Source organism: Mus caroli, chromosome 5, assembly GCF_900094665.2.
Source record: "Mus caroli chromosome 5, CAROLI_EIJ_v1.1, whole genome shotgun sequence".
NCBI lineage: Eukaryota > Metazoa > Chordata > Mammalia > Rodentia > Muridae > Mus > Mus caroli.
In genome coordinates, this window is record NC_034574.1 from 130,584,723 (window position 1) to 130,600,691 (window position 15,969).

The following is a 15,969-nucleotide window of genomic DNA, read 5'->3' on the forward strand; positions in this document are numbered from 1 at the left end:
ACTCACTCTGTAGACCAGGCTGGCCTTGAACTCAGAAATCTGCCTGCCTCTGCCTCCCCAGTGCTGGGATTAAAGGCGTGTGCCACCATGCCCGGCTCTGAACTCAGATTCTAATGCTGTGCAGAAGCACTTCCCGTGAGCCATCTCCAGTGTTTCTGCCAACGCTGGGTGCCAGCCTCTGGATTATAACATTTCTGTTTCTTCTGGGGAGCTGCAGTGGAGACCATTGTTGGTGATCTTCGTGGAAGACCCTCGCGGAAGCCTTTAACATGAACTCTCTAGAAATGGTTCCACATTTGTTTCTTGCCACAGCCCCAAGAGACCCAGCCTCCAACATGAACATTCAGCTTCTTACGACCATCTGGACCCTCCATGAGGAGCATCAGAAGCTCCGCTTTGTTTGATTTTGGTTGGTGTTGAAGAACCACAGAGTCAGGCAATGTTGTTACTGAAAGCTCCTTTCTCTACCTCCTTAAAAAAATGTGAAAATTTAAAAAATGGTATTTTTGCCTGGTGTGGTGGTGCATGCTTTTAATTTCAGCATTCAGGAGACAGAGGCAGATGGATTTCTGGGAGTTCGAGGTCATCTGGTCTACAAAATGAGTTCCACGACTGCCAGAAATGCATAATGAGACCCTGTCTCAAATAAAGAAACAAACAAAGAAGAAATTAATACAGAAAAGCCTGTGCTCTCCTACCTTCCTCTCCCTTTAGCCCTTTTTAGCCCAGGCTGGTCTTAAGTTCCCTGTGTAGCCGAGGGTGACCTTGAATTCCAGATTCTCCTGCGCTGCCTCCAATACTGGGATTCCAGGCTTGCACCATCACACTCGGCTAAACCTTTGTTTCTGAAAAGTGTAAAAGAAACCACACATCACCTACCCCTGGCAGACTGGCAAAGGCTATCATGTACTCTAGTTGCTATACTGACTGCATCAATAGTTTGTTCTCCGTTATTGCTGAGTACTATTTTATGGTATTTCTATACACATTTTAACTCTTTATCTGTTGGGGTCATTTCTAGTTTGGGGCTATGAATAAAGGTGAAAATGTGTATACAAATTTCCAACTGCCCAAGGATATGGAATGAGAGGTCACATTTTGGGGGTTTAGTTAACCAGGTCTCTGATAGCTCAGTGTTCACCAAGACTGGCCCTGAATAACTCTAGATTGATCCTTTTCTGCTTCTAACTCCTTTCTAACTCCCCCCCCCCCTTTTTTTGGACAGGGTTTCTCTGTATAGCCATGGTTGTCCTAGAAATCACAATGTAGACCAGGCTGGCCTCGAAAATCAAAAATCCACCTGCCTCTGCCTCCCAAGTGCTGAGATTAAAGGCATGCGCCACCACGGCCCGGCTGCTTCTAACTCCTAAGCCGTCATTGCTTTTTAAAAATGTCTGTGTGTGTTGTGTGTATGTGGTGGTGTAGTTTGGTGGACTGAGAGACTAGGATATGGATTTTTCTTAGTCTAAGTGTGCATCAGAGGACAACAGAAGGGAGTCAGTTCTCTCCTTCCACCACGTGTGACCCTGGAATTGTCAGTCTTGATGGCAATCGCCTTTACCCTCTGAACCAACCCCCAGGATATGGATTTAAAATTAAGGCAATATTCCGTCAATTCCCTTAGTACTTCCTTATGCAAATATCAGAATCCAGAGATTTTGCAACGAGTCTGCTTCCACGTACAGGGAAGATTTGATCGGCGTTCAAAAATGACCAAAACCTTCAGGAAGGGGGGTGGGGGCGCCACTCTGGACCTCTAGATGCGAGAGCAGCGAGGATTTTGTTACAGTGAAAGAGGACTAACGCTGTAATCCCAGAACAAATGAGCCTTAGAGTCTGACAGGCAAAGACGCCACACCCCCGTTCCCTAAGGAAAAGTAGGCTTGATAGGAATCCGTAGAGTCTAGGACTAGGGCACCGTCGCTCTAACGCCCCGCCTTAAAGGCGAAGTTAGCGTGTGAGGGCGGAAGTGCGTCCGGAAGCTGGAGGGCGGAGTGGTGGGAATGACGTCCAGGAGCGCCAATGGAGTGGCGCGGCGGGCTTGTCTTACTCCGGTGGGTAAGAGCTAACGGTTTCCGGTAGTGGTAGCCCCCCGAGGGTGGGAGAAAAGAGACGCCGCGTCCCGAAACCCCGAACCTTTAGAACAAGATGATGGGCTTCGGGGCGTCCGCGTTAGAGTCCATTGAAAGCGAAGAGGCCCTGGAGGTCCCGGGGCCACCCCCGGAGCCGCGAGCCCCGGAACCCCGAGCCCCAGAGCCCGAGCCGGGCTTGGACTTGAGCCTTAGCCCGAGCCCGCTGCCCGAGAGTCCGAAGCCGCGGAAGAGCAGCCCGGGTCAGCGGAAGGGGCGGCGGGGCGGTAGCCGGAGGCGGCGGCAGGTGAGCGGCGTGAAGGCCCGGCCCCCCGCCCGCCGAGCGCCCGGGAATCTGCAGCTCACGGTTCCGCCCTCCACTCCCAGGTTCGTTTTCAACTGGCGCCGCCCTCCCCGGTGCGGTCCGAGCCGCTGCTGGCGGCCGGTGCACCGGGCGACGATCATGAGCTGGAGGCACCGGCCCTGCAGAGCAGCCTGGCTTTGAGTCTGGAGCTGCAGAACGCGCGCGCCGCTGTTACCAGCGGCCAGTTTGATGCCTCCAAGGCGGTGGAGGAGCAGCTGAGAAAGTCGTTCCAGACCCGCTGTGCCCTGGAGGAGACCGTGGCGGAGGGTGAGGGGGGCAGGCGGCCGGCCCGGCGCGGTGGTCTGGGTGAAGGGCGCCCCTCAATCCCGCCTTCCCTGCGCTCGCAGGGTTGAACGTGCCGCGCTCTAAGCGACTCTACCGAGACCTGGTGAGTCTGCAGGTGCCCGAGGAGCAGGTTCTGAACGCGGCGCTGAGGGAGAAGCTGGCGATGCTGCCACCGCAGCCCCGAGCTCCGCCCCTGAAGGTGAAGGAAGGGATCCAGGGACCTGGACATCCCTCTACCCCCTGGGCTCTCTTCCTCCACCTTGAGTGTAACATGCTTCACCTTCCCGTAGGAGGTGCTCGGGCCGGGGCCAGACATGACCATGCTGTGCAACCCAGATTCTCTGTGGTCCGAATCTCCGCACTTGACAGTGGACGGGCTGCCGCCACTAAGGCTTCAAGCCCGGCCCCGCCCTTCAGAAGATACCTTTCTCATGCATCGGATGCTGAGGCGCTGGGAAGCGTAGCCCTAACTCTGGAATGCTAGTCTGTATTTTTGTTAGTTTTTTTTTTTTAATAGAATAAAATGTTTTCCTCCCTAAATTACCGAACTGTTCTTGGGAGTTTAGATAGGATTAAACTGCTTCAGGGTCTTCTACCCTCTTCCTGCCCCGACCCCCATGGCAAGTGGAAAGCACTGTCCCAAGTGTGGGGTCAGACCTGCCTCTCCATTTAAATCCCCACCTTTAGTTATTAGAACTTGAGCCTTAGCCTGACACCGAGGTTCCAAGCATGTCCCAGCACTTGGGAGGCTGAGTCAGAAGGATTCTATGTCCAAGGACAGTCTGAGTTACACAAATTATTTTGATAAGGTTTCAGATCAGTGGTAGTACCTGGGGAAAGCATGTACAGAGCCCTAGGTTCAATCCCCAGGGTTGAGTGTGCAAGTGTATAAACAAACAGTAGTCAAAGTGTTTTAAATTCCACTTTGGCTGGGTGTGATGAACACTTGAGGTAGAAACAGAATCAGGAATTCCAGGACAACTTAAGTTACCAAGTAACTGTCTCAAAACAACACTGCACACATACTGCCCTAGTTGTACAAACTATTTGTCTTTCTACATAGCTCTGGTTGTCTTGGAACTCATTATGTAGTCCGAGCTGGTCTTAAACTCAAGAGACTTGCCTGTCTCTGCTTCCCAGGTGCTGGGACTAAAGGCATGTACCACTACACCTGGCTATTCAAATACTTCTGAGCAAAAAGTACTTACCCAAATGTGGGTTTTAACACTTAATGATTGCTTCAAAGGAGACTGCTGGCTTCCATCCGAGTGTTGCCTATCTTGTTGGGGACTAACAGGAGAGTGCTCAGTGTTTGTTCAAGGTTCCAGCTGCTCTTGACAAACTAATCAAGACCTTCATTTTGTAAACCACCCAAGCATCTCATTCTACCAAGGGTCCTGTAGCAGGTTTGTGGCTCTGGGCTATTAACTTTCTGGTTCCATTTTACCTCCACTGCCACCCACCCCTAAAGTTAGCCTGCCTCAAACTTCCATACACAAACACTTCATCTGGAGTTTTCTTTTTGAGGAAGGTAATTTGGACCCATTACCATCTTAAGCATTGTGTAAGGATACTGTACTGTCTAGTTTCTATCAACCTTGATGCAAGCTAGTCACCAGGAGGGAGCCTCAACTGAGAAAATGCTCTATAAGATGAGACAGTAGGCAAGCCTACAGAACATTTTAATTAGTAGTTGATGAGGAGGAGGCCTGGCTCATTGTGGGTGGGGCCATCCCTGTGCTGGTGGTCCTGGGGTCTATAAGAAAGGCTGAGTTAGCCACAAGGGCAATTGAGTAAGCACCCCTTGATGGCTTTTACACGAGCCTTCTGGTCCTTGCCTTCCCCTGAGATGTGGAAGCATAAGCTGAGAAAACCTGGCCCCCAACTTTCTTTGGTCATGGTGTCTCCCAGCAATAGTAACCTTAAGATAGGCACAGTCTTCAGAACTAAACTACTGACCTCCCAACTCTTACCTCTCTGAGACACTGAATCACTATGTAGTCAACCCAGGCTGGCCTCACACCTTGAGATCTTGCCTGTCTGCATCCCAAGTGCTGGCATAAAAGGCCTATGTCCCACCACACCCGAGAAAAACCACCCTTGAGGACTAGGACCGGCACAGGGAGAACAGTCTTACTCGGAGGTACTTACTACCGCTAGAAAGTGCTGGACGCAGGTGCGGGGGCCACTGCCCTAGTAATCGAGTTTATTGTGCTGTTCTCACATTTCCAAACCCAGCTCCCTCCCACCGGGGGACAGCAGAAGGACTTTCACAGTACCTGTGTGTCTCCTTATCAAATTTCCCCTCTAACACCCTTAATCCATCCATGGTCCGTTTAAGTGCAGCTAAGAACAAAGGCTGAAAAGCGGGAAGTCCCCTGAGAACAGGAGGAAGGGCCTGGAGAACTCGACATTCCCCCTTCCCCTGTCCCAGGAGGACAGAGTCAGCAAACAGTCCATGCCATCCAGCCCAGCGGGCTGGGAGAGGAAGCTGATGGAATTCCAGCACAGCTGGGCTTGCTCAAGTGCCAGAGGTGACAGGGAGGAGATGTGGGGTAGCAACTTAGGAAAAGCTCTCTTGACAGATCCAAGAAAAGGAGAAACTTTTTGGAGTTAGGAAAGACCTTGGAATAATTTCCTTTCCCCCCAGGTTCTCAGGAGCAGCAAGGGCAGCCTCTTTACAACTTCTCAGAAGGCCACTTAGTGGCTGGGGGATCGAGCCTTGTGGAACAAGTACACAGGACGCTGGAAGCCTGAAGGGAAGACAGAGGCAGGTGGGTAGGACCCTGGGGTTCTCCACAGGGCCCCTACCCTTGCAGCCAGGACTATCCCCTCCCAGCCATTCTTACCTCTGGAGGTGTTACTAGGTGTGGCCACAAGCTCATAGCTGGAGAAGCCCACCTCTGGGGATGTCAGGTAGGAACTGAACTGTTCTGGCTTCAGCTGGATTCGAAAGTAGTTCTTATAGATTGTTTCCTGGGAAAAAAGGGGAGGGGTTACTTCTACTTACCACCTTTTCCCCTGGCCAATTATCACATCCTTTTTCCTTGCTCAGAAAATTTGAGCTGGAAGATGAAGAGTTCAAGACCAGCCTGTACTACAGAGCCAGTTCAGGCCAGCAGCTTAGCCAGTCCCAAATAAAAAGGGGCCTGCCAGTTGGTGGTAGTCCAACCCTTAGAAGGCAGAGACAGGTTGGTCTCTATGAGTTCAAGGCCAGCCTGGTCCACAGTTAGTTTCAGGACAGCCAAGGCTATACACAAAAACATTCTTGGGAAGAAAAGGGCTAGGGCTGTAGCTCACTGGTAGAGGACACCATCCCCACCACGCGTGAGGTGAGCGGTCAATCCTCAGTAAAAACAGAAAGATGATTATTACTCCCTCTCCAGAAACCCAACTCACCGTGAGAGACTTTCTCTTGCAGTAGGAGGACCATGGTTGGGGCTCCAGGACTAGAATTCCCCCAGGGCGCAGGTGCCGGTAGATCCGGCGGAACATTCGCTTCAGCCCCTCATCACCCCAGTTCAGGTGCACCCACTTGGTGAGGCTGAAGCACAGCACCACATCATACTCCGGTCTTTGGGCATCCACCAGCTCATCTCGGTCCAGGACATAGTTACCCTGCGGGCCACAAGAGGGCAAGGATGTCAAAGAGGGATGAGGAGCACTGGCCCCACAACCACCTACAGACTCAGAGCACTGGCCACCTACACAACCTCACTTCCGCCCGTGGTGGCCACCTTCTGAGACTCTTCCTGAGAGTGCCTCCTTTCAGTCTCATGCTCTCATCTCCCTTTCCTGTTCTTGGTACTAAACCAAACAAACTGAAAAGGAAGCCTGGTAGATTTACTCACTATCCAAGGGTTAACTGGAGAATACTGGAGTGTTCCCAAGACCGCAGCCTGTGCTTATTTTCACTCTTGCCCAGGAGACCTCACATACAAAGGCCACAGCTCTTAAGTCAGAGACTCTGTAAGTCCTGTTTCAGGTCTATTCTTTCTCTAACAAAATAACCTTGGCAAACCTTTTTGTAAAGAGGGTGAACTTATCACCACTCCTGGGAAGACATTTTACAGGCTAAGTAAGCCACTGGCAAAAGTTCCTCTGGATGGCCTAACAACTGCCTGCTGGAGGAAGCTAGCTCTGACAGGGACATACACTGTCAGGCTGGGCACTCTCCTCCATGTAGTCCTCTTCACTGCCTCCCTCTCACTATTCAGTCAGCATGGGGAAGACAGACCCATGGGTTTCTGACCAGTAATTTCAATAGTCTTGTGCTGTATCTAGGGGAACAAAAAGCAGCTGAGGCAAACAAAGTCCCTATCAAAGGCCCAAATGACAAATATCAGAGTGTTCCCCCTCTCCCAAAGACAGCCAACTTGAGGCTCCCTCAGGAGACTTGAGGACAAGGTTCCATCTGGACTGAACAGAAGTACCCTTGGGAAAGTGGATTCTCTGGGTTACAGTCCCAGTTGGAAGCAGGGCAAGGCATGCTATGTTGGGGATGAGATCCTTGTTTGTAGTCATGAGAAAGGACCAGATGTTAGAGCCTGAAGGTAGAGATCCCACTTTCCACGTTAGAGGAGCAGAGAGACAACACCCAGTAGAGATTCTCTGGCCAATCCCGACTGTTCTCTCCAGGAGGTGGTTCTTGTATGGAGGAACAGATGGATGCATGGATATACCTCTAGGTCATGACCATTCCCCCAACACATTCCTATTTAATCTCATCTTCACATTTGAACCCTATTCCAAGAGCCTTTGGACTCTTACCGTGACGAAGACGACATTGTTGGGGAAGACAGATGTGTCGGCTCCATCCAAGGGCACTTGGGGTGCAGCGATGGGACCCCGGCTGGCTGTCAGTGAGGCTGGGAAGCAGCTCCTTTTTCGGACAGGGATAGTCCCTTCCTCCCCCTCTGTCCCTGGGTCCCCCTCAGAAGTCTGAGCTTGGAGACGAAGCTCCTCTGACAGGTAGTGTCGGATATTTTGGCGAGCAGAGTGGATAAGCCGTGGATCAATGTCCAGCCCCACCATGCGGGCTGGGCCCCACTTGCAGGCAATACTTAGGGTCAGATGGCCAACGTTGCAGCCCAGATCTAGGACGTCCCGGCCTTGAAACCACTCGGGCTTCAACACCCTAAGGCGCACGTCCTCACAGGAAGGATTGCGATAGCCATAGTACTTGCAGTAATTCCCATATTGGAACTTTAGCTGTTGCTTTTTGAAGGCAGTTGCAGGTAGTGGGTGGTGGTGACGGCCTCCTCCACTCCCTCTGCCCTTTTCCTTGGAACCCTGGCTTCCACCCCTAGCCCCTGCCTCTGACTTGCTGGAAGTCCTTCGACGTTTGCGATGTCGGGAGGAGGAAGTAGTAGAGGGTGCAGAGGTAACTGAGGCAGCTGGAGGGGCAGAAAGGGAGCCTGAGGAACCCTGCAGGGCAGATGGAAGGGGAGACACAACTTCATCCCTGCAGTTGATGGCTGTGTTGAGTTCATAGGGTTGAGGGGCATCACGGTTCTGGCCTCTGTTTTGCTGCTGCTGCTGCGTAGCACCCTCCCCATGGAGTGAGGGCGTGAGAGGGTCAGTGGGCAGCACGACGGCGTTGCTATCATTCCCTCCAGATGCCTGCTGCTGCTGGTGGTGCGGTCCCCGGTGTCTATGGCGCTTGCGACCAATCTTGAGTGGTGAGGCAAGCACTACATGGGCCTCGTCAGTGCAAGTGTTGAGACTGAGCGGGTCAGTGATATCTTTGGGGATGAGGATCTCCACAGGGTCTCGCCCCTTGGCTGGAAGTGGGGATGACTTTGGGGTCTCCGCATTGAGTGCGCGACTCACTTCCTCATCCAGGAGGCTATTCAGGTTCAGTGGATCAAATATGTTACCCCCCAGAAGGAAATTGGATGGTAACACTGAGTCGCAGTCCGAATTCACTCGCCGGCGCCTCTTGAAGGCCGGATGTTTGAAGCTTCCACCGCTCCCTCCCCCCACGTTACAGCTATTTCTTCTTTTGCCCCCACCACCCCCAGGGGGTCGGTGGGGCTGGTAGCCATTGCGAGGTCGAGGAGGGGCTGGGGGACCCAGGTCCGTCCCGCCCCCTCCCCGGCGCTCCTCCCCCACGTCCGCAGGAGCGGCGGCTCGCCCGTGGGGCTCCCCATGCGCCTGTGCCTGGGGGCCGCCCCCTCCGCTGGCTGCGGCCCCGGCCGAGTGCGCGCGAGGGCCCGGCCCGTGTTCTGTCCCATCACGGAGCTCCCCCGAGGCAGCCTCTTGGTGCGATTGCACCTCGGGGCCGCCCCCTCCGCCCGACTCATCTTTGAGCGGCGGCGGCGGGGCCGGCACCAGAAAGGGCTCCTTCTCCGCCGCCATCTCGATCATCTCCTCTCCCTGTTTAATTTCCCCTTCTCAAGCGAGGGTACTGAGAAGAGAGCAAGGGGAAGCCCCCTGTAGCCCTTCCTAAGACCACCTCACTCCCTCCTTCCCCGAGTGCGCGCGCAGCTCTGCCTCGCGCCTCCACCTCCCTCCCGCGACACACCAAGCGCGCTCCACTCGCCCGCGAGACCAAAACAAGATGCCCGCGAGACCCGGACAAGCCGAGGAACCAACTGCGCGTGCGCCGACTCCCTTTTCTCCGCCACTACCACTCTGCCGCGAGCGCGCACAACGGGCGCGCGTCCCGCTCGCCCAGGACCCACGCATGCGCGCTCCGCCACCACCCAGGCTGCGCGCGCATCGGGAGTGCGAACCAACTTAACGGCTCCGAGAGTTTAAATACAGCCCCCCTCCCTAATTGCCTCACCCTCCCCCAGCCCGAGACGCCCACCGCCCCACACGGACACCCGACTTCCCTTCGCTGCTAAGTCCAAGCCCTACTGATATCCTTTGTCTCTGCCGTGCGATCCCACCCACCGTAGGCGGGGAACGGGAGCTGGTGTGAAAAGGTCTCCTTGACACCCGACCCTTGTTCCTGAGGAATGAAGCTCCGCGGTCTCCGCCCGGCTCTAAACCCAACAACCTCCCTGCCCCGCCTCCTTCCTCCCCCATCCCCGCCCCTCCTGGAGAGCGCCTGCGCACAGTCCTTTTGGACTTGCGCGGGTTGAAGGGGCAACACGTGCTGGAGATGATGTTCCGCCCCCTCCGCCCTAGGGGCGGGGAGTGTGACGTCGTTTCCTTAGGTTCGATACACGCAGCGTGCGTCAGCACGTTTCCAAGGGGCGTGCATTCCCAGCAAAAGAGGCGGGCTCATGAATTATTCATGAGCGATCGCTCGTCTTTTCCCCACCCCTTTCCCCGCCCCCCGCCTAATCTCATTAGAATTAGGACATCGGAGAGCCTGAGAAGATAAAGTAGGCTAAGGAATCGAGACCGTCGTCTCAAGAACTGTTATCAATAAAATGCAATATATTATTTAAAGTATTTTCTGAATTGAAAACAAACAGGTACTAAAACATCGAGGTTGTCCAAACTCCTCTTCCCCCGAAATGGCCCAGTCGTTCAGGCGACCCTCCTCCTTCCACCAGAGACAAACATCTAGAGAACTACGCCTTCCTCTCCTCCCTACACCTACGTCAGGCCTCGGACGCCGCTGCCATAGTGCAGCGCCTGCGTATCGGTCCCTCAGCGCCACCCGCTAGCGTTGCGGATTTTACAGCATTATCCCTGCAGCTAGACACACCGCGAATGTGGGCGGGAAAGGGTATCGACCTGTTTTGGCCCCTGTTTCGGCCAATGGGAAGCACTGATTCTATGCAGAATCCTCCTCAGACTGATGGCTGGCGGAGTTTCCCTGTCAACAGACTATATTTGTCAGGAAAATACACTGTAGAGGCAAGAGGGGGGGCTCAAGATGGTCTCAAAATTTAAGAGCGTGACGAAATCTAAAAGGAAGGGAGTGATAGCACGAAAATAGGAGAGAGAAAGCGATTTGAGGCAGAGATAAGAATGAAGTGCCTCGGGCGCTTCGCAGGATATTATGGGGGGGGCGGAAATAAAGATGCCAGCGAGGATTATGGAACTTGTAGTTTCAGTAGGCTTTCGTTCTTAAGATGGCGGGCTACTCCGGCTGCGCAGACGCAGAAGCGGCTTCCAACTGCGCATGCGCATCACCTGAGCGCACGCCGCTTGGGGGCGGGATTTGTCCGTGTCCTCGCGCCTTCTCCTGGTGGCGGGAAAAGTTGCTCGCGGTGGAAGGGATGTGCGGAATGGCTGCGACAGCGTTAGCTGCGCTTCACCTTTAGGTCCTCGTCGCCCCAGAAGGTAGTTGTCTTTTATGCGACTGCAGAGGAAAGTGTTAGTTGTGCTGAATCTCGGTACCTGTTGGCTGAGGAGAAATTTTCCCTTCGGAGCCACAGCGGACCTTACCCCTTTCTCTTCAGAATCGCTCATCTTCAGAACAACAACAACAACAACAAAATAACCCAGGATTGTGGCGGGAAATGAGGCGTTCTGGGACAGCGAGGCCGAGCGGGAGCAAAGGGGAAGAGGCTTCCACGGTGGCGTTCTTGGTGTCGGGGAGAGTAGCGAAGCGTTACTTGACGCTTTGAGGGGAGGCGAGGGTTGTTTGCCTGGGTGAGATCTCTGCTAGTAATGGCCGTCGCGGAGAGAATTGGTAAAGAGAGAGGACAAGTAGAAGACCACTCAAAGGCCTCCCGTCCGCTGTGGGGTTCAGCATTCATGGCCCCCGCATCTTGATATCTGTAAGCAGAAAGGACGCGCGCCCGCCCGCCTTGCGAAGGCCTAGGGTATAAGGTCCTCGAAGCAAGAGCATCCCGAGGGCAGCCTGAGGTCCGAACACGGTGAGGGGCGGGGGGCACGAGTGGAAGCGATCCAGAGATTGCGGTCAAGAATAGAAATGACTTTTTTTTTTTTTTTCTCGAGACAGGGTTTCTCTGTGTAGCCCTGGCTGTCCTGGAACTCACTCTGTAGACCAGGCTGATCTCCAACTCAGAAATCCACCTGCCTCAGCCTCCCGAGGACTGGGATTAAAGGCGTGCGCCACCACGCTGGGTTTAGAAATGACATTTAATGTCAGGAAAGAAACTGTTTTGCTCACAAGTGACCATACATCTTCGGGGTTTCTTCCACCACCTCCCCTAACCCCCTCCCCACCGCGCCCTGAGCCAATACACTTTACAGTGAATTTTATTTGTAACGTACTGTGGGAAGTTTAGCTTGGGTAGTTCCTTCTGAGATAAATCTGGTGAGGGTAGGTAGAATATCTTTCTTTCTTTCTTTCTTTCTTTCTTTCTTTCTTTCCTTGTTAAACGTTTAAAAGGTCTGCAGAACACAGATGCATGCTCACAAAGTGAATTTAAAAGCAGGTAAAAACAGGAGAATAGGCAGGAGTTCATAGGCTATTAGACCATGTCAAAAAGCCATCAATTCCGTATTAAAGGGAATGAAATTTTCATTTATTCTATCATTATTATCATCATCATTATTTTTTTATGTGTGAATGCTCAGTCATCATGTACACCTGCAGGCCAGAAGAGAGCATCAGATCCCTTTATAGATTGTCATGAGCCATCATGTGGTTGCAGGCATCGCTGGAAGCCAGTGCTCTTAATTCTTGAACCATCTCACCAGCTCCTCGGTCTTTCCCCCTCCCCTCTCCAGGTTTTTCTCTCTGTAGCCCCTGGCTGACCTAGAACACCCTCTGTAGACCAGGCTGGCCTTAAACTCAGAGATCTCTCTGCCTCTGCCTACAGAGTGCTGGCATGCACCACCACTGCCAGGCCCCAGGACAGGAAAATTTTAAGTGAATTATATTTTTAAAAGTTTTATCACCCTTATTTATTTGTTGTTTGTTGGATGTGTGTGTTTGTGCACATGCATGGGGAGGCCAGAGGTCATCCTGTCCATGTTGTGTCATCCTGTCTGTCCATCCCTGTCAATCAAGTGGGATCTGAGATCAGTTTCAGATCATTAGGCTTGATGGCAAGCACCCCTACCCACTGAACTATCTGTAAGCATTTATTCATTCGTTTGTTTGTTTGTTTGTTTGCTTGTCTGTCTATCTAGCCATCTATCTATTGTTTATTTATTTATTTTCTGAGACAGGGTCTTGTCTGTATCCCTGGCTGTTTTTAAAGTCACTTTGTAGCTCAGACTGGACTCATAGTTGAAGCAATAGACTTCCTTCAGTATCTTAAGTGCTGTGAGTATAGCCATGAACCCCTGGTTGTCTTAAACTATATTCTTAAATATAGGAGGCTTTGTGTGTGTGTATATATGCTTTTGTTTTTGTTTTGGAGGGGCTGCAGGGTCTTTCTGTAGGTCTCAAACTAGAACATTCCTACGATTGAAATTTAGACATGGCTCACTATCCTAGCTTAAAGGAGATTGAAAAGTTTTGTTTGCTTGTTTTTGTGTTTGCTTTTTTAAAGATTTGTTTATTATATGTAAGTACAGTGTAGCTGTCTTCAGATGCATCAGAAGAGGGCATCAGATCTCAATATGGATGGTTGTGAACCACCATGTGGTTGCTGGGATTTGAACTCAGGACCTTCACAAGAGCAGTCAGTGCTCTTAACCACTAAGCCATCTCTCCAGCCCTTGTTGTGTTTTTTTAAATAGTAGGCCATCAAATTTGACCTCTAAATCCTGCCTCAACCTCCTGAATGCTGTTATTAAATATAGTTTATGATTTTTAGAAACTTAGAGTCTATGATAATAGATATACTGAAGGATTTACTTTTCTTTATCAGTATAAAGAGGGGATGGGGGGCTGGAGAGATGGCTCAGCAGGAAGGAGCACTGACTATTCTTCCAAAGGTCCTGAGTTCAAATCCCAGCAACCATATGGTGACTCACAACCACCTGTAATGAGCTCTAATACCCTCTTCTGGAGCAAGCAGGTCTGACCAGAGCAAGCAGAGTCCTAAATTCAATTCCCAACAACCACATGAAGGCTTACAACCATCTGTACAGCTACAGTGTACTCATATACATTAAATAAATAATTTTTTTTTTTAAAAAGAGGGAATAGGGCTGGAGAGTGGCTCAGAGGTTAAGAGCACTGGCTGCTCTTCCAGAGCTCCTGAGTTCAATTTCCAGCAAATACATGGTGGTTCACAACCATCTGTATTGGGATCTGATGCCCTCTTCTGGCCATTAGGCAGAACACTGTATACATAATCAATCAATCAATCAATCAATCAATCTTTTTTTTTTTTTAAAGAAGGAATAATTACCTACTCATAAGGTAGATAATTAATGCTTTTTGACAAATATTGGCAGCACTGAATTAAATTACTTCACTGCAGCAGGTCTATTTAGAACTTTTATTTATAAACATTTTTAAATTCATAAGTACATGTTATATGTAATAATGGTCTCATTATGACACATTTGTACATGCATATTGTGCATTTCGATCATATTCACTCCGACTACTCTTTCTTATCCCCATCTTAGCAGAGGAGAGCAGCAAGCTCTCGCCCTTAATCTCAGAGCTATCTTTGCAGCTGGGATTGCCTATGTTTTTTTCTCTTTCCCTCCCTGCCTCCTTTTCATCTGAGAGAAAAGAGAAATGGAGACTAGGGAGGTAACTCAACAAGTAAATACCTACGCACAAGGATCCCCAACACCACATGAAAACTGGACAAGGTACGGTGGGTCTGTGACCTCAGTCCTGGGAGGTGGAGACAGTTGGATCCTGGGGGCTTTTTGAGCAGCCAGTGTATCTAAAATGTCAAGGTACAGGATCACTGAGAGACCCTGCCTCCAAAAAGAAAAAAAAAAGAAAAAAAGAAAAAGAAAAAAGAATGTTAGACTTCCTATCATCAAGGCCTGCCTTCATACTCTAACATACAGAAAAATGCAAGTTGCTATTTTGCATTTTTTGCATTAATAAGTATTTGCATACTTATTAACTAGTATTTTCTCCCCTGAATCAGCTTTTTTTTTTTTTTTTTTTAAAGATTTATTTATTATATGTACTTACACTGTAGCTGTCTTCAGACACTCCAGAAGAGGGCATCAGATTTCGTTACGGATGGTTGTGAGCCACCATGTGGTTGCTGGGATTTGAACTCAGGACCTTCGGAAGAGCAGTCAGTGCTCTTAACCACTGAGCCATCTCGCCAGCCCGCTTTTTTTTTTTTTTTAAAGAAAAGAATTATTATTATTTTTATTATGTATACAGCATTCTGCCTGCATGTAAGCCTGCAGGCCAGAAGAGGGCACCATATAATTACTGGAAATTGAACTCAGGGCTTCTGGAAGAGCAGCCAGTGCTCTTAATCTCTGAGCCATCTCTCCAGCCTCCTGAATCAGGTTTTTAATATTTGTTATTGTAGAAGAAGAAAATTCATATCAAATGGAGCAGCAGCTTGGTTCATCAGAAAGTGACTTCCTGGCTTTCTCTTGTCTATTGATTGGGCTACAGTTTTTGAAAGTAATATTCATCACATTTCCACTTTAGATTGAAGGGAACTCTTTGTTATGTAACTCTTTTTATAGATTTGCTATGACTTATTCATGTAATACTGCAATAACATAACGTTTTCTTCCTTTTTTCTTTCTTTTTTTTTTTTTTACAAAAAATTTAATTAGATTTATTCATTTTATTTGTAAATGTTATGAATGCGTACAATTTGTGTACTTGGTACCTTCCAAGGTCAGAGAAGAGAATCTGATCCCCTGAACTGGAGTTATAGATGGTTATAAACCACCATGTGGGTACTGGGAACTGAATCTTAGTTCTTTGCAGGAACAACAAATGCTCTTAGCAGCTGAGCTATCTCTTTTTTTTTCTTTACCTTCTCTCTCTCTCTCTCTCTCTCTCTCTCTCTCTCTCTCTCTTTCTGTGTGTGTGTGTGTGTGTGTGTGTGTGTGTGTGAGTGTGTGTGAGTGAGGGGCCGGGCAGGGAGAGGGGTTGTACTCTTGCAGCTCTGGCTGGCTTGGAATTTACACCACACTATTGTGGAACTCACAGTGATATTTCCACCTCTGCTTTCCATGTGCTAGGATTAAAATGTGTGCCATCATACCTGGCTTATCCATCATTTTTTGTTTTTTTGAGGCAGGATTTTTCCATGTAGCCCTGGCTGTTGTAGAACTCTCTCTGTAGACCAGGCTGGCCTCTAACTCTGAGATCCACTTGTCTCTCCCTCCTGAGTGCTGGGATTAAAGGTGTGCCCCACTGTGCCCTGCTGTGATTGATTCTTTCTTTCTTTCTTTCTTTCTTTCTTTCTTTCTTTCTTTCTTCCTTTCTTCCTTTCTTCCTTTCTTCCTTTCTTCCTTTCTTCCTTTCTTCCT

The 15,969-nt window shown here is 50.2% G+C and overlaps 3 protein-coding genes across 4 annotated transcripts in view; 2 read left to right on the forward strand and 1 right to left on the reverse strand.

Annotated features, from left to right (window-relative positions):
- The first annotated feature begins 2,064 nt into the window (after nucleotides 1–2,064).
- Ppp1r35 (protein phosphatase 1 regulatory subunit 35) lies at nucleotides 2,065–3,255 on the forward strand. Of its 2 annotated transcripts, XM_021163475.2 has the most exons (4): nucleotides 2,065–2,376; nucleotides 2,457–2,700; nucleotides 2,781–2,917; nucleotides 3,009–3,255. In XM_021163475.2, the coding sequence occupies exons 1-4, from the start codon at nucleotides 2,149–2,151 to the stop codon at nucleotides 3,180–3,182; spliced, it is 783 nt and encodes a 260-aa protein (XP_021019134.1). In that variant the 5' UTR covers nucleotides 2,065–2,148; the 3' UTR covers nucleotides 3,183–3,255. The 2 variants fall into 2 exon arrangements, with proteins under 2 accessions (XP_021019134.1, XP_029333613.1); XM_029477753.1 differs by lacking the exon at nucleotides 2,781–2,917 and having other exon boundaries at nucleotides 3,009–3,202.
- Nucleotides 3,256–4,895: 1,640 nt separating this feature from the next.
- On the reverse strand, nucleotides 4,896–9,726 carry Mepce (methylphosphate capping enzyme). The gene is made up of 4 exons (XM_021163627.1): nucleotides 7,489–9,726; nucleotides 6,118–6,336; nucleotides 5,568–5,694; nucleotides 4,896–5,471 (listed from the first exon to the last, which is right to left on the reverse strand). Exons 1-4 carry the CDS (start codon nucleotides 9,085–9,087, stop codon nucleotides 5,419–5,421), a joined length of 1,998 nt encoding a protein of 665 aa, XP_021019286.1. The 5' UTR covers nucleotides 9,088–9,726; the 3' UTR covers nucleotides 4,896–5,418.
- A 1,095-nt stretch (nucleotides 9,727–10,821) lies between these two features.
- The window catches only part of Zcwpw1 (zinc finger CW-type and PWWP domain containing 1), a 31,773-nt gene continuing 26,625 nt past the window's right edge, over nucleotides 10,822–15,969 (forward strand). Inside the window, exon 1 of the mRNA XM_021163249.1 lies at nucleotides 10,822–10,965. The gene's annotated coding sequence lies outside the window, so the exon portion shown is untranslated. The remainder of the gene's footprint in view (nucleotides 10,966–15,969) is intronic.